Raw genomic sequence first — 21,988 nt, forward strand, 5'->3', positions numbered from 1 at the left:
TATTATATAATTTTGTTTAACTATTTTTTATCTCATTACACAACTTATTTTTTTGTGGAAAATACAAGACACGTTGAAGAGTGTCTTGAGAACAAATTATATGAAATCGTGATTGGAACAGCTGAAGTTTCAGAAATTTTGGCATTTGCCATTTACCAAAGCTCGATTTTGGAGATTTTTCGAAAAAAATCTGGACCTTGAAAGATAAAATCCTCGTTTCAGTCCAAGTTCAAGAGAAGCTATCACGGGTCACAGATAATGTAAATCCATAAGTAATAAATACGCCAAACGCAGTCTCCTGGCGGCAGTCACCAGTCACTCCTCCTATGAAGATGTCCCCCAGAGTTCTCCTTCTGGTCCTCGGCTTCCTCGCACTGAGCAGTGCATTTGAAGTTAAAAACTTACTGAAGACCCTCCAAAAGAGAGAGGTGTCGTCGTCACTCCTCTCCAAAAGTGGAAACTTGAACACACTCATCCGAAAGCGTCGCGATGCTGAGGAGTCCGCCGAACCCACCAGCGGAGAAGTCATCTCAATATTAAGATTCTTCGTAAGTGTGCACATTTAGTAGAACAACATCTGTAAAGCGGTTTTAGATGGCATTGGGTTGGCACGAAGACAAACATGACGTCCTGGCAAGTTTTCTTGAAGAGATGTCGGACCCCACCAACAATGTGACGGTCATAGGATGGCAAAGGATTCTGGATGAGCAAGGCGACATCAAAGAGATCAACACCATTCAGCTGGTCATTCCTCCAAAGGTAATAAAGACAACTGGAAGTGTTTCATTGATGGTGATTTGATTGAAGCCTGTCAGTGACGGTGACACAAGCTACGACGACGACGATGATGACGAAGACGAGGATGACGACGACAATTTTCTTCCGCCCTCTACCATTAACGAAATGAAGGAAATGTTTGAGCCTTTAGCTGATTTAGGCATTCCTGGCAGCGTTACCGCTGAGGAATTCAACAAAAAGGGGGAACTTGAGACCGTCATTTACTTGGACAAAGACGAACTGGTATTAAGATGTCGCACTCTTGAACGTGTTTTAAGATTAATAATTTCAGTACGGCAAAGCAGAAGGTTTCTCCGTTTACAACAAAACAGCAACTGTCACCGCAGAAGAAGTCTCAGATTTTGTCAAGAGAATTAAACCGGGAGCTTTCGGCAAACCCTCCGTTTTGAAATACGATGTTGATGGCAACCTCATTGTGGACCAGAGTAAAGTCCAGCCTCATCTTTTGGTAATGACCAAACAAGGTTTCTCGACGAGATTTTAAATTCGCTCCTATGCAGGGCACCTTGAGCGACTACTATGAAGCCAACGACGATATGATTTTATCCGGTGCGGAGGTAATCGCTCAGATTTCGCAACAGTACCACCAGGAAGAAATTCCTAAGGAATTGGCCAAACACTACAACAATGCCTACCCACTCTACAAGTGGAGAGTCTTGGTCAACCCCTCTTCTTACTACGTCACCAGAGATGTAGCCGTCACTTTGACTTACGACAATTTCGATCTGGACGATAAAAGTGACGTGGAGTACTACGTCTACGGAGTCAAAAAAGAAGCCAATAAGTAATACCACCGAACGTGCTTTAATTGTTGTCTTAGTAAAACACTAAATCTTCGTTATTTCTTGTTTGTTTTTTACCCCAAAGAATACCACTGCCCATTACGACATTCATAAAGTCCTCTGTCACAACAGTCGAGATCCATAAATTAACATCAGTCAAAATGAAGACTTCTCGTGACGAAGTCATCGAACTGTACCTAGTACTAGCCAAAATAAAAAAATTGAAAGGCGCGCCTGAATAGAAATTCTAATTTGGCGCCGTCGTGGTCGTGAAATTATTCATGGGAGTGTTGGTGGAAGATTCGAGAGGGTTGGCTGTTGGTTTATTTGTATTCTTAATTAGTTTTGAATTGTTTGAAATGGTACAGGGAATGTGCTGCCTCGGCTGCTGCTTGTGCAGCAGTGCTAAGTAGGATCAGCAGGGGAAAGCCCCTGAAAGCGATTATCAGAAACTTGACAATGAGGCAAATGGATGACCTTGAGCTTGCGGATGGTTTCGGGATTGTACTGATTGTAGTTAGAAAGAAAATGGAGGTTGTGAACGACGACGATCTCATAAAGACAATCAATCATTGAATGTAAAAAGTTGTTGCGAAGATTAGGCAACCCCAAATACAGTGGTATGATTGTTGTAAAATTGATTAAAAACCAAATTTTGTTGTTATTTAGTTGGTTTGTCTTATTTGTAAGCTACTGAATCAATTGATTAATATAATTAATCAAATTAGATTTTATTTCGTGTTAATTCCGATCTGAATGCGGTCCCGTTTCCTGTCATTAGTGTCACGATTTTGTCGGTGTTTATGTAATTGATTGTTTTTACAACTCTCATGTTTTGTATCAATTAGTGTAGTGTTAGAGGGAGTTATTTTAATTAAATTAAATAGAAGTTGGCCTAATTAAATTAAATATACGGATGTCAACAATAAATTACCTCATAGGATTCGAACTTTTAGGGAAATTACGTTTTTCATGTTGTGTGTATATAACTAGAATTTTCAAAAGTAATTTTGAATGCCAAGGTTGGTTACAATGAATTGATTGTGAAACGAAAAAACATGGATCACTTAGCGAAAAATAGAGCCATATTATGCAGCTGTTACAAAGAATTTGTTGCCTCACGGTTACGATATCTTTTGTTTGTCACCAGAAACTACATAGCTTCCAACCTAACCAACTTTATGGCAACCTATTAAAGAATATCGCTAAATCCTAAGGAGTAATTTATTTTTGACACGATTATATATATGTATAGACGCGAACTTCTTTATCTAGGGACGCGAACGCGAAGCGGATACGAATGAAGTTGGTCATGTTAAATGAATTAAATGAAGAAAGAATTAAATAAATAAAACGGGAGCCATCTGGTAGCTCTGTTATTACTAAATATGTCTGAGTTAGCCAGTCGGCATTGCAGTTTCCTTTTAGTCCGATTACAGTGATGTGAGTGTCATTTTTCTATCAACAAATTTCCATCACGATTATAGTAATTTAATTATTACAATCCTCGAGGTGAGTGTTCATTATCAATTACAAAACGCTAAACAGTGTCGGGGGCGCCGTTTCTCCAACTTTCCCAGCTGAGAACCGGCAGAAATAAAAATGCGCCTCAGGCGTATAGGTCAAGATTTGTCTATCAAAATTTTATATTTAAAAGGAACACGATCGCCCGAGTCTTTGTATGGAGCGTGGTCGAGAGTATGAAAGACCTTTGGTGGCAAAGTCAGTACTACCGTGAAATTTGTTGGTTAGATTGGACAATTACCGGCAGCTCGGCCATGTGATTGAACTCTCAATGCCCCTTTTGGGCGAAAATCGTCGATAATCTTATGTAATTAGAGCGATCGCGCCTTAATTCGTGTTTCGCGATGTAAACAATAAATAGCACCGCTAAACTGGCAACAAACCACACTCTCCTCCACCAGTTTATATTTAGACCTCTCCAACACTCTCCGGATAAACTCCCAAATAAAAAACAAACTTGCAAATCACGAACGCCTATTATGCCCGCATCCAGGACATGAACTTGTTATCCTTGGTATTAACGGTATTCTTGACGGGATCGCTTCAAATTTTGAGGTTATTTTTCAGTGCTGTGGGAGAAAAGCTATGCACAGTCTAAACCTGGAAGGTCAGTACACGAACACGAATGGGGCCTCCAATCCTGAGAAAATCGTCATACTCGACGCTGGAGCACAGTATGGGAAGGTCATCGACAGGAAGGTGAGGGAGCTGAACGTCGAGTCCCACATCCTGCCCCTGGACACGCCGGCGTTCAACATCAAAGAGGGCGGCTACAAGGCCGTCATCATCTCGGGGGGACCCAGTTCGGTCTACGCCGAAGACGCGCCCAGATACGACGCCGACATATTTCGAATAGGTTTACCGGTTTTAGGTAATCAACTGGCTGTTTGTCGCAGTGATACTCTAACGAGTGTTTCAGGGATATGTTATGGCATGCAGATGATGAACAAAGAGTTCGGGGGCTCCGTCATCAGAAAAGACAGTCGCGAAGATGGGCAGTTTAACATAGAAGTCAACACCAAAAGCATTTTATTTAAGTAAGATTTTTTTTACAATTATTTTTTTAATCTCAATTACCACATCGAACACGCACATTCGATAATTATTTTGTAAGACGTGATGTAACGATTTTATCACAGTTGAGGGACATTTAAATTGATCCATATTGTGTGCTCATTTAGATCTTCACGCTAACACATATCTGTCTAATTCAGCTGAGGTCAAGGTCACTTGACAGATATTTTCGTTTTGAAACGATTTTGATTGTTTCAGATTTTTTTTTTTGTCCGCGTTTAAGCTTTGTAAGAATGTCTAAATGAAGAAGAAATTATGCAGTCTTTGTTCTGGCCTGCGCCACTGTGTCTAAAATTTTACAACTTCTCTGTCATCGTTTTAAGGAGAATTATGCCAATTCATATCGTTGCCAAAATAAACATTGTAAGACTCCAAAATACGCGAAGATGCGATCGATGATGACTTTTAATTCCGTTAAAAAAAATTTGAACCAAAGGGAAGTTATTGCAAATTTGTTTTTTTTTGCAGAGGTCTGGACAAAATCCAAACAGTATTGTTAACTCACGGCGACGCCATCGATAAAGTCGCCGAGAATTTCCGACCGATCGCCCAAAGTTCGTCGTTCTGCGCCGGCATCTGCAACGAAAAACTCCGCCTGTACGGCTTACAGTTCCATCCGGAAGTGGATCTCACCCCCAACGGAAAGGCCATCCTTAAGAACTTCTTGTTCGACGTTGCCGGCCTGACCGGGACTTACACCATGTCGTGTCGGGAGAAGGAGTGCGTGAAGTACATCAACAGCACGGTCGGCAACAACAAAGTCCTCCTGTTGGTGAGCGGCGGCGTGGACAGTTCCGTCGCCGCCGCCCTCCTCCACAAAGCGCTGCGGCCCGACCAGATAATAGCCATCCACATGGACAACGGCTTCATGCGTAAGAACGAGAGCGCCAAGGTGTACCACTCCCTGCAGAAGATCGGTATGAACTTGAGGGTTGTGAACGCTGCGAGCACGTTCCTGGAAGGTACGACGGTGGTGCCGGTGGACAAGCACGAGTCCACCCTGCGCACCACCCTCACCAGCATGCTGTGCAAGACGTGCGACCCGGAGGAGAAGCGGAAGATCATCGGCGACGTGTTCGTCCGCATCTCGGACGAGATCATAGCGGATCTCCGCCTGAATCCCGAGGAGGTGCTGTTGGGGCAGGGGACCCTCAGGCCCGACCTGATCGAGTCGGCGTCGACGTTGGTCTCAAGTAAAGCCGACACGATCAAAACCCACCACAACGACTCGGCGATGGTGAGGAAGCTACGGACGGAGGGGAGGGTGGTGGAGCCGCTGAAGGACTTCCACAAGGACGAAGTGAGGGCGTTGGGGCGCGACCTCGGATTGGCCGCAGATCTGGTCATGAGGCACCCGTTTCCGGGGCCCGGCTTGGCAATCAGGGTGTTGTGTGCGGAGGAGCCCTACATGGAGAGGGACTTTTCCGAAACGCAGGTTTTAGTGAAAATTATCGTCGAATTCGATCAGATGTTGCAGAAGAAGCACGCGCTGCTCAACAGGGTCGAGGCCGTCACAAATAACGAGGAGAGGTGAGGAATGTTCGCAGACGTTTACGTGCACGTGGGGTATTCGGTCAGATTATTTTTCCGATGTGAGAAAGAAAAATGTCGGGTGGTAACAAAACGTTCACTAATGAAATCTATTTCGTTCGGACGAAAATACACTCAGGGTACTCGTTAGATTGTTTTTATTAGATTATTATTTTAAAATTTGTGATGGTAATAGAGTGTTTCGTAATCAATTCTATTTTGTTCAGTAAAAAATGCTGAATGATCTGTATTTCATCATTTTTTTTTCGCACAGTAAAAAATGGAAGTATTTTATTATATGTACAACTATTTTTACTGAACAAGAATACAATATTGTGCATTTAATTTGTAGCGAAAACTGTGTACCCTGTCCCGTGCGCTGTTTAGCTTCATTTTTTTTTAAACTAGCTTTCATTTATCGTGGAGATTGATTATGCGGTTATTCGACAGGAACGTGTTGCGAACAATATCGAGCAAGCAGAAATTGGCAGCCACGCTCCTGCCGATAAGGAGCGTCGGAGTCCAGGGCGATTCTCGTTCGTACAGTTACGTAGTAGGTATATCAAGTGAAAAAGAGCCCGATTGGGACGACCTCATGTTTCTCGCCTGCCTTATACCAAGAATTTGCCGAAATATAAACAGAGTCTCTTACATTTTCGGCGGCCTCGTCAAAGAACCGATACTAGACCTCACCATCACATACCTTACGAGTAACGTATTAGCGACGTTAAGACAATGCGACGACGTTGCCACTACGGTAAGTGATATTTATTAATTTCTATTCGTACGCCTGGAAGGTTAAGAAAGTGGCTTTCGGAGCAGCTTACGAAGCCGCTGATACGGCCTTCCAAGATTAACACTGCCGAGTGAACAGTTTTGTATTGGTCAAGTCCTACAATCGAGGCTACAGCTCGGCAGACATCATTTCAAGATGGCGGACAGAGAGTTTGACGTTTGTGATATTTTTGTAGGTCTTACACAATAGTGGGCACATGAATTCTGTGAGTCAAATGCCTGTGATTCTGCTACCTTTACACTTTGACAGGGACCAGGCATTGAGGATTCCCTCTTGTCAGCGATCCATAGTCTTGAGACCTTTCTGCACTCGTGATTTCATGACGGGAATGCCTGCCGTACCTGGAAAACAACTGCCTTTAGATGTGGGTTCGGTAAGTCTCGTCGCAAGTGCAATTCTGACTTGCGTGATTTCAGGTGGTGCGGAAAATGTCCGAGGACATCTTAAAAGTACCGGGCATTTCTAGGGTACTCTACGATTTAACATCAAAACCACCAGGCACAACAGAATGGGAATGATAATCAGCAACGTTGTCACATAAATTATTAATTGTGTAATTTGTTAGCATGGACAGACTTTAAGAAGGTTTCCTGTTTTATTCTTTTAAAATATATTGTATATGGTTGTTGAAAACGGCGACTGTGTTTTGTTACAATCTTTGATTTTAAATTAACACACTTGGCTCAAAAATATTTGTATATGTTGAATGTGCACTTTTTTCCTCGGATCCAAGGGACAAACTACTGTTATCGCGATAATATGCTATCAAGTCAGTTATTAATTTTTTTACAATTATATTAAATTGGCAAGTTGCACTTTATATATTTAACTTATTTTATTTTTTCCATTGTGTTATTAAAAGTCAATTCTATTAGTTCTGAGTTTTATTTCTGAAACAATTTTGGGATGTTAGTAGTCTAATATCTGTAACTTTTTAACTCAGATTATTATGCCTAGTTGTCTTAGTCATTTTCCTATTTTGTATGTATTATTTTTTAACAAAAACCCGTATTTCAACTAAAACATCAAAAACAACGTTGAATTTGACTTTTTACCCTTATTTTTAACACCTTAACAACATTTTTTAGAAAAATGAGTCGATTTTCAAGTTTTAGTTGTTCAAGTTTGTTGAGTTTGAAAAACAGCCCATTGAGGTCTTTTTAAAAACACAAAAAATCCAGAAAATGACCTGTTTTCAAGCCCATTTTATCTATTGAAACATCAATTTTTTATGGAAACTACCCTATTTTTTATGGCCTTTTTAAAAATGTGAGCCAGATTTTTATGCCAAAAATAAGGAAAACTACTTGATTTGTAAAGATTTCTTAAAAAATGTGAGCCAGACGTAACAACTGAATCTGTGGTTTTTGTTAAAAAATAATGCATAGAAAATAGGAAAATGACTAAGAAAACTATTTTAGGCATAATAATCTGAGTTAAAAAGTTACACATATTAGACTACTGATGTAAAATGTAACCGAATATGGTTAGGAAGCAGACCCTGGGATGCAAAGAATACATGTTGCAGAACGAGAGAAGAGGGAAAATGTTTCTATATAATTATATATTTTAAGTATTCACCAGCAAAGGAACTGATCAGAACATTCAATTCGAGTGTTTATTTAAAATTTGTATATTTTGAAATTATTTGTTAAGGTAATTGCAGATTACACATTTACCGACAACGCACAAATTGCAACATAACCTAAAATAGTTGAAATTAGGTTTAGGTGGAATCATTCTAGTAATATTTTGAACACGAAAATGCATTCCGCTCGTTTAATTGTGCGTTCGCCGCTAAAGAACTGGCGTGCCATATCTCGGTGGTAAGTTTACATTCCCTAAAAACCGCATGACATAACCTCTCTTCCAGTTCAGCCCTGTCCCAAACCGAAGCGCAATCAGTCGTCGCCGAAAAACTGACAGTCCCTCCCCCAAGCGGTGTCGACAGGCCCGTTAGCCCCAAGATCGAAAAATTAGTGACGGAAATTTCTCAACTGAACCTTCTTGAGGTATCGGAATTGAGCGGGGCTCTAAAAAAGCGATTAAACTTGCCCGACGCGCCTGTCATGCCAATTGGGGGTTTCGCCGCGGCGGCTCCGGCGGAAGAGGAGGACGAGGCGCCGAAACAAGTCAAGTCAATATTCACGGTGAAGTTGATGAAATTCGACGAGAAACAAAAAGTTCCGTTGATTAAAGAAATCAAAGGGCTGATAGAAGGAATGAATTTGGTGCAGGCGAAGAAATTCGTGGAGAGTGCACCGACTGTAGTCAAAGCTGACGTTGGCAAAGAAGAGGCGGATAAGCTGAAAGCTGCGATAGAGAAAGTCGGCGGCGTTATAGAAATCGAATAAATGATTGTTAGACTGAGTCTTTGTGGTATGTAAATTTGTTTAATGAATATTTGCGAAATGATGAGTTTTTTATTGGTCCTTCGAGCCGGATAATCATATAACGCGATTTTTAAAAAACCTTTATTTTTGTACAAATGTCATAAATAATCAAATAACACATAAGAGATATTTTGCGATTATTATCGTGTTTTCAATGTTTCAAAGAGATGCCTTTCTCAGTGAAGAATGCTTTCATGGCGTCAAAAACGGCGCGTTCCAATTGTTTATCATGGACAACTGTTTCCAATAATTCGGCAGCAACGATAATCAAATGCGGATTTATATTTTGGACAACGGCCCATACTGCATCTGCAAGTTTTGTTCTTTCCGCCTCGGTCAAATCTTCTTTTATAATTTTGTGTAATGGTTTGTATTTTCTGTAATAGATTATTCCACCGAGAACAGCTCCAACGGTCGCACCTGGTAACACCTAAATTTCATTTCCGCTTTATACGATAGACTTTTACCAATGAATAATCCTAGGGGGCCTCCGATAAATGCCCCTACGAAAGCTGCAAGTCCTGCGATGGCAGCACCTTTCGCACTTCCACTAGCAGTAGCTCTTATGTCCTGACGTTCGGCGAAGAGATTGCAGAAAGCAATTATTTCGCTTCTGGGTAGGGACATGTTTGAGCGATGAAATTTTGTAGCCGAGAGCCCCCCAAATAAATAATGTTTCAACGAATGGTGCGAAAATTTGTTGGGTGGGCCTTTAATTACGTCTTAATTTTTAATTGTCAAATTAAAAGTGGGTCAGATTTGTCAATTACAACTGTCTTTTAGTTATGTGCATTCGAACTTTTTTCCAAACATACAATTATTTGATGTGATGCCGCAGTTACAGCGATGCAATAAAACTGAATTTTTAATAATGGAAATAACGTTTTAGTTCATTATGAAATGATTTTTTTTTTTGCATTAACGAATATTTGCGGAAAGTGAGTTTTTATGCCAGTTTTAGATGAACACCAGTTTTTAAAAAACGTTTATTTTTGAGAATATGTACAAATGCTATAAATAATCAAATTACAACACACAGAGAGGTACCTAAATTGCGATTATTATGATTCCGTGTTAACTTTTCTGTACGAAATGTTGGATTTGTCACCGCACGCAATTTCGGTCAGTTCCACAACAGAATTCCGCCATTGGTTGTGGCAGATGGTCCCATTATTCAACAGATGAGTCTCTTCACTCTCAAGTTCTTTTCTTTTGTCGTCTGAAAACGAGTAAATCAAATTGAGAAAAATGCGAAATCGAAACGGACCTTCCAAAACAGACTCTACTTCTTCTTTGGAGCTGAAATATTTGAAGTCGGTGTCGAAAACTCCTCTGAAAACGGAAACCACCTCTTCTCGAGTATTCAAGAAGTAGAGAGATTGGCGACGAATCAAGAATTCGTTGATCAACGCTGAGATTCCCTTAGCTGCAGTGAAATCTGCACCTAAAATTCGTCAATCACATTAAGATCGTGGCTTATTTTTGAAATCAACTTACCTAAGATGAACCGACAGTCGATCACCACCGGCAGATTTTTAGCGTTGACCCCAGCTTTACCCACACTGGTTTTGATAAAATCGACAGCGGGGAAGTACAAGCTATTCCCGGGAGTAATCATGACGTACTCTATACCACTCGTCGCAGTCTGCGAACCAACTAGAAAGTGTTAAACACGATAACATCGCCTTTCTCCAATGCTGTACCTTCATTTTCTCAACGTAGACCGAGGGTCGCGCCGACGGATACAACAAGAACATGATGTTGATGCCAACCCCTACGAGAATCCCGTACTCCACCCCGATCGCCAGACAGAAAACGAACGTGGCGCAGGTGGCAATCAGATCCTTTTTGCTGGACCTCCACATCGGCTTCACCACTTCGTACTCGATCATGAAAATGACGGCGCTGATGATCACAGCGGCGAGCGACGCTTTGGGAATGAAGGCAAAGTAGGGGGTGAGGAATCCCAATGCCAGCAGGACCATTATCCCTGAAATTAGCGTCACAAGAAAGCGCGACTTTTTTTGGTAGAGTAGGTACCTGTAAAGACGCCCCCTAGCGGTGTCTGTACCCCACTGGCGTGGTTGACTGCCGACCTGGAGAAGGAACCCGTGATGGGCATCGAGGAAAAGAACGAACCGAACACGTTGCACATCGACAAAGTGAACAGCTCTTGGGTGGCGTCGATCATCTGACCGCTAGCTGCGTTGACAAACAAATTATTCAAAAATGGCGCGTTCCTTACATTCAGTTCCGCACATCATCGTTAGATGTCCCTCGATTGGGTAAGTTACTGTGGGTGCTTACCGAACGCTTTGGCGATGGCCACGTTGCCCAAAACTCCTATCACAGGCACCAGCACGACTGAGGTCCCCAAATCGGAGACCATTTCGCCGAACGAGACGGTTCTGTTGTTCAGCAAGGTCTCGAAGGGGGGCGCTTTAAAATCCGGAAGTCCGGGCCTGACGGTTCCGGTAAGACGAAACGGCGATCCGGCGCCCCACGTCTCGTACAAATACGCAGCGGTCGAGCAGATGATGACGACGAGGGCGTTGCGAGATGTGGAGATCAACCACAACGACCGATTCACCATGCGCTCCTTTTTGGTTGGTTTATGATCTTTGGATGCGATTTTGAGGTCTTTGAGTTTCTGAAATGAAAACGTCGAGCTGTTGAGGAAACGAATTGTGAGTGAAGAGTTTCAGTTCGTTGCAAAAGATCCAACAACAAAACACAAGTTGATTTTGATCAAGATTTTTCGTGGTGATTCCAATCAAGTGTGGTTTTGTGTTCGCGAAACAGCGCCCTCTGAACTTCAGCGGCTGAAATTCCTAAAGCGCGCAACTGTGACTCACCCTGAGAAGCATCAAAATTCCGATGCAAACTGCTCCGAGCATAAAATCGGGCAGCCTCGTTTGGTGGATGTTCTTGAACACTTTGGTGATTGTGTCCAAAAAACCCGACGATGAGATTTTCAATCCTAGCAAACTCTTCAACTGGGATGTCATTATTATCACAGATGTCGCCGAAGTAAAACCGACTGTCACCGGTATCGAAATAAAATCGATCAATACACCTATAAGATGAGAAGATGTAAAAGAAAGCACTCTGAAAAGAGAATCATATACCCAAGTGTAATATCGCCATCGCTAATTGCACGATGCCACACAAAAAGCAGAGGAGAATGGCGTAGTCAGTGTTTCGACCCACGATTTGCTGGTACGTCATCAGGGCCATGAGAGCCGTGGGTCCGATCGTAATGTCCTTGCAGGTGCCGAAGACCGTATAGACGAAGCACCCCACGAACGCCGAGTAGAGACCGTACTGCAGATAGAATGTTTGGTTCAAATTTGGGATTCCACGAGAAACAAAAGTCGTCTCGTAGATTGATTCGTACGAATATCGAAAGAAAAGTGTAGATTTTCCAGTGAGCGGAAATTTGTTGTTGGCAACTGTCATTCGTGTGAAACAATCTACGAGTGGACTTTTGTCTTTCACGCCTGACTAGATTGGCGCTTTTTGTTTGTATCGGAATGTCAAGGATCTCGCCACGCTCCGGCGCCCCCTGAAAAGTATAAATACCTGGGGCTCCAGTCCGGCGAGGGTGGCGTAAGCCAGCGCCTGGGGCATCACCGTCAGGCCCACCGTGATCCCGGCGATGGCGTCGCTGATCAGCTTGTCGGAGCCGTATCGGGGGGCCCAGGTCAGGATGGGCACCCTGTTGAAAAGCGCCGACTTCACAAATCGGACGACCGACATCCTCGGACCTGGAAGAAAACTGAACGGTACGGTCTATTCGTAACGGTGGTTTTTTCGGTGTGCCCCACGTGACCGGGTTTTTAATGATGCATTTGTAGGAACGCGGATTTTTTAGGAATCGTCGACGCGGACGGAAGAGCAAAAGTGAAAAGTCGTGCGGATGGTAGAGTTTTGACTTTCACCGAGTCGACGGGCGAGGTTCAAGTTCGAACATGTGCTATTGTTTGGTGGAAATGCATCAGATCGAGATGGGTTTGACGGGGCTAGACGTGCCGAACTCGCAAAGTTGGATAAAATCTCAAAAAAAAAAACGAAAACTGTTGGAATGTGTTCTGGAAACTGCGACATTTTTATCGGAGCTTTTATCAACTTAGACTTGAACTTGTGACGTCTTCAGTACCATTATTAACTTCTTAATAAAATTGTTATCAATTTGTCATGTCGCACTTGTAACGTACAATAATTAAAACCCACATTTTTATACAATGATAGGACGCCAAAAATAGGCTGTGGAACACAAAACTACTGACAATGATGAAGAGGAATTTTGCCGAATCTTAATCAGCATTTTCTTCGTTCTCTTTTCGAAAATAGGTAGGATTGTATCGGGAATAGTTTTGTGTTCTCGTGGAAACCGTTTTTCAAATAAAATTCACGTAAATGTCACAACTGACAGATGACAGCTTATTAAGGTACACAGCACACTTTTCGAAATTCTGTTTTCCACAGCCGCCCTTTATCTCTTTTTGTGTTGGCCATCTTGTATTTTTATTTTTAACACCTCAAGGTGTCCCACCTAAGGCTTTCGAGCCGAATATCTCGATTATTTGCCACCGGATTTTTATGAAATTTGAAATTCAGATATGTTAGACGGTGAAGAATAAAATCCCATTAATGCAATAACCCAAGTCTTAGAAACGTCATTTTTACATGCCTTTTTAAAATGTTAAATCAGAAGATTTATATCAAAAAATTGATCGTCAATAAAAAATGCTGTAAGGAGAAGCTCATCCTTGAAAGACGCCTGGTTTGCAAGAAAAAAGAAAAAAACCGTGTTAAACGTGCCTGCAGATGCAAAAACGTAGACGCGTATGAAAGAAATGCGCACTATCGTCGAATTTTGGTGACCCCTCTTCAGACAAACGAAGGTGACATTTGACGTTTATTGTTATTTATTTACTGCAAAATTTGTTTCCTTTTTCAATAATATTGAAATTTCTGCCATTGTTGTCTATCATTAAAGTATTTTCGATAACTTTATACAGGCTTATTCTAAATGATTGTAGTCCAAGTTGGCGTAAAAACTGAATGTAAAATTTATGGTTGCCGCTCCATATAAAATTTTTCAAAATAATGTGAATAAGTGAATACACACCGTTCACACATAGGAGTTAAACAACTCAGTATTGTTAGATTCAATCGTTAATTTAAAAAGAAATAAATAAAATTCTCATCACCGCACTTTTCAATGCTTTTCACCTAAAAAATGACAATGACAGCGACAAAAAGTGACAGTTCACAGTGAGGCGGCAAAAATTTCATAACATGGGCATGGCTTGCTTCGACTACAATCATTTAGAATAACCCTCTCCAATTTTACTTTTCTAATAAAGCGAATTTCGTCATGATCGGATTTTAAATTGATTTACACTGTTTTTCTTTTGGTTTTCCTCTTTTGTCAATTGTATTTCATTATTTCTCAAAACTATTTCATATTTACGTCACTTTGACATTTAATAGAGAGAGGAAATAGTTTTGAGAAATATGTAGTGAAATACAATTGACAAAAGTGGAAAACCAAAAGAAAAACACTGTATTACTTTGCTCTACTACGCTTTACTGTACCTGAACTAATGTCACAATCGGAAGGAAAGCGCGAAGAAATAAGTTTACATGTCTTTACCCAATTTAGTGTTGATGCTTTTACCGACGAACTGAAACTCGCGAAAAGTGTCGCACTCGATTTGAAAGCGCGTGTCAGAAATTATAAATTACAATTTGGAGCGATAAGATAAAATGAGTAACGATAAAAATGATTAACTACCAAAATTGGAAGCGGGCTTGGGAGTTGTACTTACTTAGTTGTGGACGTTAATAATTGGTCACTCAATAAAACATGCTACTAACTAAAATCTGTGTGTATTTACACGATTACGATTAAGTCGACGGCGACCAAACGCTACGCCGGTCAAGTTCTTTCAGTTAAATGGTCTGAAATCACGTGCAATTAAGTAGCTAATGTCCCTCTCTCTGCTTCTCTCTTCTTCATGGACCACTTTTAATTTCTGAGTTGCGTTTTCGTGTAGCACAAGTGCACATATTGCCCAACAGCGACGACCGGAAGCTGTTTACCAATGTTTACGCAGCGTCGTGTGCTCCTCGACGTACACATATTTTTAGAAGGAATTTTGATCTGGAAGAGGGCTGCCACCATAGACTACCTTGCATTGTTGGTAGTAGATTTTTCAAATTTCCCGCTTGACTTTCAATTGTTGCCACAGCATTATTTTATAAAAATATCCTTGAAAACGACAAAAATTGACACACCACACATAATTTCTGCGTTTTTTCGCCTTATCTAAGCCCGTGACTAATCACGATACGACCAATAACTGCCAATAAAGTCCAGGTGAATTTTTTTCTATCAGCGGCCGAATGCATTGCGCAATTGGAAAAATAACGTGAAAAAGCATCTGGCAAGGTTGCTGTCAGCTGGTTTTGTCCACAAACAAGCGAAAATAAGCGGAAACGACTTACCTTAAGGCGGAAACGCCACTATTCACTTATTCGAGTCTTAACGTTAACCTTCATTTTTTTCTTATCACAAGCTTGGCTGTTTACGAGATTAATGATATTGGGTTCCATCGCATCGATAAATACCTTGCTGTACGTCTTTATTGCAAAAGGAAAGTCCAAACACTCGTTTTTTAAGAAATATGTTTGATTACTGCACATTCGGCACGCTACAACCAACTACGTATGTACAAATACAATAAATTAGGTTCTAATTATTCTAGATTTGTCACAGTTGGGTTCTCGACGGGTTTTTCTTTATTTTCGATGTCGATTTCCACATTTGTCGTCGGCGCCTTCGCCTGCTGGTGCTCTGAAATGTCAAAATTGTCAATGATTTTGCATTTGCGCCACCTGGTGGTGGAAATCGTTATAACCGACAGATCAATAAAGTAGGTCAACGAACGTCGATTTCCGGTCAGGGCCGGTTTCGACAAATTGTCGATAGAGTGTCAAGTGCATTTCCGTTTCGCTGACTACCGTATTGTTGGGAAACAAGTATAATTAAGTATGAAAGGTGACTGTTGTGTTGAAATTGCGCTATTTTTTAATCCTGGGATTTTTCGGCACGAGCAAAATTTATATCGATCAAGGTCTGGCGCAATTTTTCCAAGTCACGTCACTTTAGTCACGTCGATGACTGATTCGGCGTAATCGGCAAATGTCAGAAAGATTTTTTGTATGGCGGAAGAAAACCACCAGTTTTATATCGTACAATTTTCGATGAACCTAAATCGCTATCGAGTTTTTTATGGTAGGTAATTATGTACCTATTTGGATGTGTGAGTACGACGTATGATTACTTTGCAAAAGGATTGATGAACTCTTCTTAATTTGATAAAATTGTTATAATTATTGCCCAAAAGCAGTTAATTGTTTTGACGGTCACGAAAACAAAACCTGACCGAAAATAATTATTGTCACGAACAGAATAAGTGAAAATGAAGTAAAAGCGAACGTTAAAGTTTACAGGAGATAAAAAAGGAAATTCAGACACGAAATAAATGACAAGATAAGACAAATGAAACAAATAAGAATAGTAAAATGGAAATAGGTATTATATGTGAAGTAACACCTTTGACACGATACATTCGTACCAACCTTTCAATATCTCGCTTAAATCGGTATCTGTTTCGGCCATTTTTACGACGCCTTCAGCTATTTTTGTTATAATTTTGGCAACAGATTTTTTGGGACGATAGAATACTAGTTCTCTTCCTACTTTCTTGAAGTCCGAAATAAATGCCAATAAACACTGCAACAAAAAAAGAAATGCAGAAAGTCAAATATAGGAACATTTTTGATGACGAAATTTCGCCTACTTTGGCTGCCGTGAAGTCAATCTGGTTTATTCTTTGACAGTCGAACACCACGACCTTGCAACTAACTCCTTGAGTATCCTTGCTTTGCATCACTCTTTCCCTTACATATTCCGCAGATGGGAACAAAATGGCGGATGTCGGAGTCACCTTAATATAACTCGCTCCCGAATCGTTCTAAAATTAACATCGTAGACACAATCGTATCATCAAACAGCTCTTGGGTTACCTCGACTTTGTCGATTAAAATTTTGGGTCTCGCTGTTCTATACAATACGAATATGATATCAACACACACTCCGATCAAGATTCCGATTTCGATTCCGAGCATCAAACAACAGATGAGTGTCACAAAGAACGGTACCAAATCAATTTCTACAAGAGAAGAATTAAGTAAAATATCAAGTGCACTTGAATAATCTTCGTACTGTTTATCTCCCATATCATTTTTGTAAGTGGCACTTCCACCATGAAGATGACAGCACATATGATGACCGCTGCCAAAGTGGGCTTTGGAATGTATGAGAAGTATGGCGTCAGAAATGTCAACGCTAGGAGTACTATCACGCCTTAAAAACGATTTTGATTGTTGCAAGTTTGGACTAGAAAAATTGTTTACCAGTGTATATTCCAGCTAAAGGTGTCTTCACCCCACTAGCGTTGCTAACGGCAGCTCTAGAGAAGGACGCGTTTACGGGATAAGACCCGAAGAAAGAACCAATCAGATTGCACATTCCCACCGCGATCATTTCCTGGGAGGCGTCAATAACTTTGCCTTGCGCTGAAACGTCAACATTAAAAAATTTGGTTGAAAAAGTGTTAAAAGTCCACACCGAAAGCTTTGGCAATGGCGACGTTGCCCAGAATGGCGACGAAAGGAATAACGAAGATTCCCGCGCCGACTTCTTTCATCATGTCCACGACCGTGACTGTCGCGTTCCCCACGTGTACTTCCCCTACTGGGACTGTAAAACTCGGCAGACCTTCAGGTACTCGTGCTAAGAAGAACAAACCAATTCGAACATTTTTCCAAATTTGTCGAACACGTACCCACAGGTTAAAGAGAAGGGGGCCATGTTGTGTTCACTGAGGAGATAAGCAGTAGCGGCGCAGGTAATCACGACGAAGGCGTTCCTCGCCACAGAACAGAACCAGATCAGTTTTTTCACCCCAGAAGAGCGAGACTTCTCGTCCTGGGGGCCATCCAGAGGGGGACTCCCGAAATCTTTCAGTTTCTGAAAAACCACAATGAACCACAACTTTAACAGTTGCGTCAATTTACCCTCATCGACAAGAGAACCACGCAACAAAAAATGCCGAGGAGAGCGTCCCATTTTCTTGTTTCGGTGATGTGGTAAAACACATTGGTCCAGACGCTGGTGAAGCTGTTGGCCGAGAATTTCAACCCCAGCAGGTTCTTCATCTGGGAGGAGGCGATTGTTAGGGCTCCAGCTGAAGTAAACGCCGCCACCACAGGGGTTGAAACAAAATCGACCAGAAAACCTGTTTTGTTTTTTCAAATAAAGTAGCGCCAACAGTACATTACTCTTTTTTACCTAGATGGAGACCTCCACAAAGTAGTTCAATTATTCCGGAAAGGAAACACAGCAGTACTGCTGCGTGGACGTTTCCGAAAGTGACGTCATTAGTGAAGGAAAACGTCAAAAGTGATAATAAAGCTGTGGGGGCTATGTTCAGTTCTGGCACGCTCCCGAAAGCGACGTAAATTATCCCTCCAAAGAGAGAAGAGTACAAACCATACTGAAAATGCAAGAAAGTTTAGATTACAAAGTAACACCGGTGTATTTCTAGTTGCCTGCATGTAAGGGGTAACGGTAATACAAACTGTGTGGTTTGTGGGCAAGGTCATTTCCAGAATTAAAAAAAATCACACAAAAAGAGAAACACGAATTAAGATTTTTTACAAATTGTATTTGTGGAATCTAACTGTTTGTTCAATAATATTTTTGCAACAGTGTCAAAACCGTAATTTTAAATCATTAAAATTGAAATTATAAAGCAAGACGAGTACAGTACGATACATTTTTTAATAACCAACAAACAATAGTCCAGACATTAATCATAAACGCCGCAATGACGTTAATTTGATTGATTTGAAGCGAATTCTATGCATTTCAGTGATAATAATGCGAGGAGAGTCATAAATGCTTCATAATTGTATCGATTTGTTTTTTCAAGGTGTTTTTTTTGACAGCTCCAATACCGAGTACCATATGAGGCGTACCCAGGAGTGCGATTGGGACACCAGCTTGTCATAATTGGTTTTCGGGCCAATTGTGAAAGACAAATCCAACTGTGAGCTTTTTATCAAAGTAGTTGCGCAACTAGTGGGTTGGACCTCGATGCACACCCCAAAAGTATATGGGCACGGATATTAACAGTATTGTGTAACAATCTCTGCATGCAAAAAAATTCGGTACTTTCCCTAAATTCTGCCGAGTCACAACGAATTGATTTCTTGTGGCAACGAGCATCAGGTGGTACCGTGTCATTATTATTTGTATGTATCGACACATCCGTAATCGTTTGGTGTAAAATTTGCCGCAAAGAACAATTTTATAATAGAAACACGAATGAAAAGCCTTGACAGTAGGTAACGTCACGATCTGAAGCAATTACGGTGAGGCAATTCGAAGGTGAAGGATTTATCACTTCTGAGGTTACTTACCTGGGGCGCCAGTCCCGCCAAAGAAGCATAAGCGATGCACTGAGGTATCAACGTCAAGCCGATTGTGATTCCGGCCACCAGGTCCGCCACAGCTTTGTCTACGTTGTAGCTTTTGGACCAGGATAATATGGGAAATCCCCTTTTTATTATGTCTGGTAGATCCACGAACATCATCGTCTCGGTTGGTGCTTCACAATGCAATAAAATTAGATAATTGCAGAGTGCTCATTGTCGGGAATTTGTTAGTTCCGGTTAGTATAAATTGAGACGGGATGAAGAAAATTATACGAAAAGTCCCAAATCAGGTTCAGTTTTGTTTCAAATAGTTTAGTGTGGTTAAAACCCGGAAGATTTTACATACCCGCACTGTAATAGAGCTGAACCTTGACTACTAAAGAAAGGACTGTCATATTAATTGTAAGTAAATCAGTTGTTTGGAGCATTTCTGAGACTGTTGCTACAGACAGATTTTAAAAATGGGAGTGGAGCGCGCAAGGATCAAAATAACGATTGTTTGTTTTCCTGATCAAGAGACCAAATTAAAACAAAAGACTACAATAAAAAAATAAAATGAAAAAAGTGTGAGAAAGTTGAGAATAGAAGTCAAAATGATGAAGGACATCTTGATAAAGATATGGACAATTGTTTAAAAGAGCTCTGAAGTAAAGATTTCCATATGCATATTGTGTCCAGTTGCGTCCTGCAGTTCTTGCAAATTGCTTATTACATTGTGCTCAATTGTGAATACCATTTAAAAAAATAAAAGGTGATAATGACAACTTTGTTTTTTTTTTTTACTTTTGGATTGACATACATATCTGAATTTGAAAGTCAGGTACGCCAACATCAAATTTTATAAGTATATACCGTTCACGATTGTTTCGAATTCGGACTATCTATGAAAATCTGACATTTTAGTTGGCAGGATTGGGATTTGTCATTATAAATGTATTTTAGGTTATAATTCAACCGAACACTGCTCCGAGGTTCTTACATTTTTTAAACAATTGATGCATTAGGAACAATAATCGTATAATTTTAATTGAAATGAAACATACATATTTGTAGGACAGTTCTGGGTAAATTATTATTAACTAAATTAATGACGAAATTGACAACAATGCGAATATTTAAAAATGAAATGTCATATGACAGGACCTGACGCCAATCTAACAAAAAATATCTTGGCCTGCTGCGTGTTTAAAACAATTGTGAACGGATTATATGTATCTTAAATCCAAAGTAACAAAAAAAAAGCAGACATTTACAGTCACTTGGTACTTACTCCTGTCATCCTGTATAATAAATAACTGAACACGAAATAAGTTGGCACAGCTGAAACGACGGTATAATTTTGACACATTCATGCAAGTGCTTTCGAAAATTTCTAATTTGATCTAAAATCGTGCAAAGAAGAAATTTGGTTAACAGAGAGATGTAAATTGTCTTAATACGCTTTGTGGAAGAATTATAAAATTGAACCTCACTTTTCAATTTCCTCGAGATTCAGCGTGTATACTTTCGATGTAAATTGCTGTGTCGTGAAAGACGGACATCTGAACAGGGTGTAAAATTCAGAACATGATTCAGGGAATAATTTTAGAAGACGAAAATTTTACACAGTAGGGTAATTTTGTTCCAATATACATACTCCGTTTCATAAATAAAATGTAACAACAAGAACCTAACGATAGTTAATATCACAACATGTTTACAGGTTTGCATTAGAACATTTTTCATTGATACTGACGTCTAAAATTTTTTGCTGACAACTGTACAGTTGAAAAAAGATTTTCTCGACATAAAATAAAAAAAAAAATCAAGAACGACTATGTTAATTATTCATTTGTATTTCACTCGACTAAAAATCATAATAGAAAATAATCTTGTTTTGCTTTCTATTTTCTTTTCATTGATATGAACGACTAAAATTTATTGCTTTCAGTTGTACAATTGAAAAATGTTTCTAGACATAAAATTAAAAAAAATGGCGATATTTATTATTCACTTGTTTTTTATACAGCAATTCGACTGAAAATAAATCATAGATAATAACCTTGTTGTTCTTGTTGGGGTGGTGGGTTGAAACGGTTTCAAAATCCACCCAGTATTAGAAAAAAGAAACGTTACCTTTGCTCACCTGGCTCCGTCCACTCTAATCACACTCGCCACAACAACTAAATTATCACAGAGCCATCAAATTTTCTATATAGGCACCGTAACGTTTAATTAGTGCTATTAGCAAAATACGAGGTATGAATCAGTCCATGATAGCGCTCGCCAAGAAAGTACCCGTGCGATATCACCCGGACCATCAGAAATTCATCAGCGACTAGCTGAATTTATAACATCGAGACGAAGGTTTTTGTCATTTATTGAATCAACTTACTGGTCACACTCAATATATTTTTGTCGTCAAAAACTCCGCAATAATTATCATAGCGCATTTACATTGACCAATGGCCTTCTTCACTGACAAGGTAACAAATGCAATTTTTTATAGGCTCGTCAGGTTGTTACATAATGTCATT

At 40.3% G+C, this 21,988-nt stretch overlaps 5 protein-coding genes and 1 long non-coding RNA gene across 12 annotated transcripts; 3 read left to right on the forward strand and 3 right to left on the reverse strand.

Annotated features, from left to right (window-relative positions):
- The first annotated feature begins 288 nt into the window (after window positions 1-288).
- Window positions 289-1,639, forward strand: LOC138138013 (uncharacterized). Its single transcript, XM_069057674.1, has 5 exons — window positions 289-548; window positions 595-759; window positions 808-1,020; window positions 1,070-1,246; window positions 1,299-1,639. Exons 1-5 carry the CDS (start codon window positions 327-329, stop codon window positions 1,584-1,586), a joined length of 1,065 nt encoding a protein of 354 aa, XP_068913775.1. The 5' UTR covers window positions 289-326; the 3' UTR covers window positions 1,587-1,639.
- Window positions 1,640-2,944: 1,305 nt separating this feature from the next.
- bur (GMP synthase burgundy) lies at window positions 2,945-7,378 on the forward strand. 2 transcript variants are annotated; one of them, XM_069057673.1, is made up of 7 exons: window positions 2,945-3,092; window positions 3,672-3,975; window positions 4,024-4,141; window positions 4,647-5,708; window positions 6,159-6,465; window positions 6,680-6,868; window positions 6,921-7,378. In XM_069057673.1, exons 2-7 carry the CDS (start codon window positions 3,690-3,692, stop codon window positions 7,020-7,022), a joined length of 2,064 nt encoding a protein of 687 aa, XP_068913774.1. In that variant the 5' UTR covers window positions 2,945-3,092; window positions 3,672-3,689; the 3' UTR covers window positions 7,023-7,378. The 2 variants fall into 2 exon arrangements, with proteins under 2 accessions (XP_068913774.1, XP_068913773.1); XM_069057672.1 differs by lacking the exon at window positions 2,945-3,092 and adding an exon at window positions 3,320-3,618.
- Window positions 7,379-8,160: 782 nt separating this feature from the next.
- On the forward strand, window positions 8,161-8,917 carry mRpL12 (mitochondrial ribosomal protein L12). Its single transcript, XM_069057448.1, has 2 exons — window positions 8,161-8,330; window positions 8,378-8,917. The coding sequence occupies exons 1-2, from the start codon at window positions 8,269-8,271 to the stop codon at window positions 8,856-8,858; spliced, it is 543 nt and encodes a 180-aa protein (XP_068913549.1). The 5' UTR covers window positions 8,161-8,268; the 3' UTR covers window positions 8,859-8,917.
- A 47-nt stretch (window positions 8,918-8,964) lies between these two features.
- LOC138137871 (uncharacterized) lies at window positions 8,965-9,655 on the reverse strand. Its single transcript, XR_011161903.1, has 2 exons — window positions 9,365-9,655; window positions 8,965-9,317 (listed from the first exon to the last, which is right to left on the reverse strand). It is a non-coding gene; the product is annotated as an uncharacterized lncRNA (long non-coding RNA).
- Window positions 9,656-9,869: 214 nt separating this feature from the next.
- Window positions 9,870-15,554, reverse strand: LOC138137866 (sodium-independent sulfate anion transporter). Of its 5 annotated transcripts, none has more exons than XM_069057439.1 (10): window positions 15,414-15,554; window positions 12,480-12,664; window positions 12,026-12,221; window positions 11,753-11,973; window positions 11,205-11,547; window positions 10,938-11,099; window positions 10,601-10,887; window positions 10,395-10,542; window positions 10,165-10,341; window positions 9,870-10,116 (listed from the first exon to the last, which is right to left on the reverse strand). In XM_069057439.1, the coding sequence occupies exons 2-10, from the start codon at window positions 12,654-12,656 to the stop codon at window positions 9,959-9,961; spliced, it is 1,869 nt and encodes a 622-aa protein (XP_068913540.1). In that variant the 5' UTR covers window positions 12,657-12,664; window positions 15,414-15,554; the 3' UTR covers window positions 9,870-9,958. The 5 variants fall into 5 exon arrangements, with proteins under 5 accessions (XP_068913540.1, XP_068913543.1, XP_068913542.1 ...); XM_069057442.1 differs by having other exon boundaries at window positions 12,480-12,669; window positions 15,414-15,553; XM_069057441.1 differs by lacking the exon at window positions 15,414-15,554 and adding an exon at window positions 14,735-15,372.
- On the reverse strand, window positions 15,534-21,931 carry LOC138137867 (sodium-independent sulfate anion transporter-like). Of its 2 annotated transcripts, none has more exons than XM_069057445.1 (12): window positions 21,598-21,931; window positions 19,458-19,645; window positions 18,325-18,529; window positions 18,051-18,271; window positions 17,823-18,003; window positions 17,602-17,766; window positions 17,388-17,549; window positions 17,197-17,337; window positions 16,998-17,143; window positions 16,772-16,945; window positions 16,551-16,704; window positions 15,534-15,762 (listed from the first exon to the last, which is right to left on the reverse strand). In XM_069057445.1, the coding sequence occupies exons 2-12, from the start codon at window positions 19,629-19,631 to the stop codon at window positions 15,665-15,667; spliced, it is 1,821 nt and encodes a 606-aa protein (XP_068913546.1). In that variant the 5' UTR covers window positions 19,632-19,645; window positions 21,598-21,931; the 3' UTR covers window positions 15,534-15,664. The 2 variants fall into 2 exon arrangements, with proteins under 2 accessions (XP_068913546.1, XP_068913545.1); XM_069057444.1 differs by having other exon boundaries at window positions 21,588-21,931.
- Window positions 21,932-21,988: the final 57 nt, after the last annotated feature.

The sequence above is a fragment of the Tenebrio molitor genome, chromosome 9 (assembly GCF_963966145.1).
Source record: "Tenebrio molitor chromosome 9, icTenMoli1.1, whole genome shotgun sequence".
Taxonomy (NCBI): domain Eukaryota; kingdom Metazoa; phylum Arthropoda; class Insecta; order Coleoptera; family Tenebrionidae; genus Tenebrio; species Tenebrio molitor.

Coding starts and splice junctions, on each gene's coding strand:
- LOC138138013 (XM_069057674.1), top strand. CDS start 327: ATGAAGATGTCCCCCAGAGTTCTCCTTCTGGTCCTCGGCTTCCTCGCA. Junction 549..594: donor TCTCAATATTAAGATTCTTC/GTAAGTGTGCAC, acceptor AAGCGGTTTTAG/ATGGCATTGGGTTGGCACGA. Junction 760..807: donor AGCTGGTCATTCCTCCAAAG/GTAATAAAGACA, acceptor ATTTGATTGAAG/CCTGTCAGTGACGGTGACAC.
- bur (XM_069057672.1), top strand. Junction 4,142..4,646: donor ACCAAAAGCATTTTATTTAA/GTAAGATTTTTT, acceptor TTTTTTTTGCAG/AGGTCTGGACAAAATCCAAA. Junction 6,466..6,679: donor GCGACGACGTTGCCACTACG/GTAAGTGATATT, acceptor ATATTTTTGTAG/GTCTTACACAATAGTGGGCA.
- mRpL12 (XM_069057448.1), top strand. CDS start 8,269: ATGCATTCCGCTCGTTTAATTGTGCGTTCGCCGCTAAAGAACTGGCGT. Junction 8,331..8,377: donor TGGCGTGCCATATCTCGGTG/GTAAGTTTACAT, acceptor CCTCTCTTCCAG/TTCAGCCCTGTCCCAAACCG.
- LOC138137866 (XM_069057439.1), bottom strand. CDS start 12,656: ATGTCGGTCGTCCGATTTGTGAAGTCGGCGCTTTTCAACAGGGTGCCC. Junction 10,888..10,937: donor GCTAGGGGGCGTCTTTACAG/GTACCTACTCTA, acceptor CGCTAATTTCAG/GGATAATGGTCCTGCTGGCA. Junction 10,342..10,394: donor CGACTGTCGGTTCATCTTAG/GTAAGTTGATTT, acceptor GACGAATTTTAG/GTGCAGATTTCACTGCAGCT.
- LOC138137867 (XM_069057445.1), bottom strand. CDS start 19,631: ATGATGTTCGTGGATCTACCAGACATAATAAAAAGGGGATTTCCCATA. Junction 18,530..19,457: donor TGGCGGGACTGGCGCCCCAG/GTAAGTAACCTC, acceptor TTGCATTTTCAG/TATGGTTTGTACTCTTCTCT. Junction 18,272..18,324: donor TTGTGGAGGTCTCCATCTAG/GTAAAAAAGAGT, acceptor AAAACAAAACAG/GTTTTCTGGTCGATTTTGTT.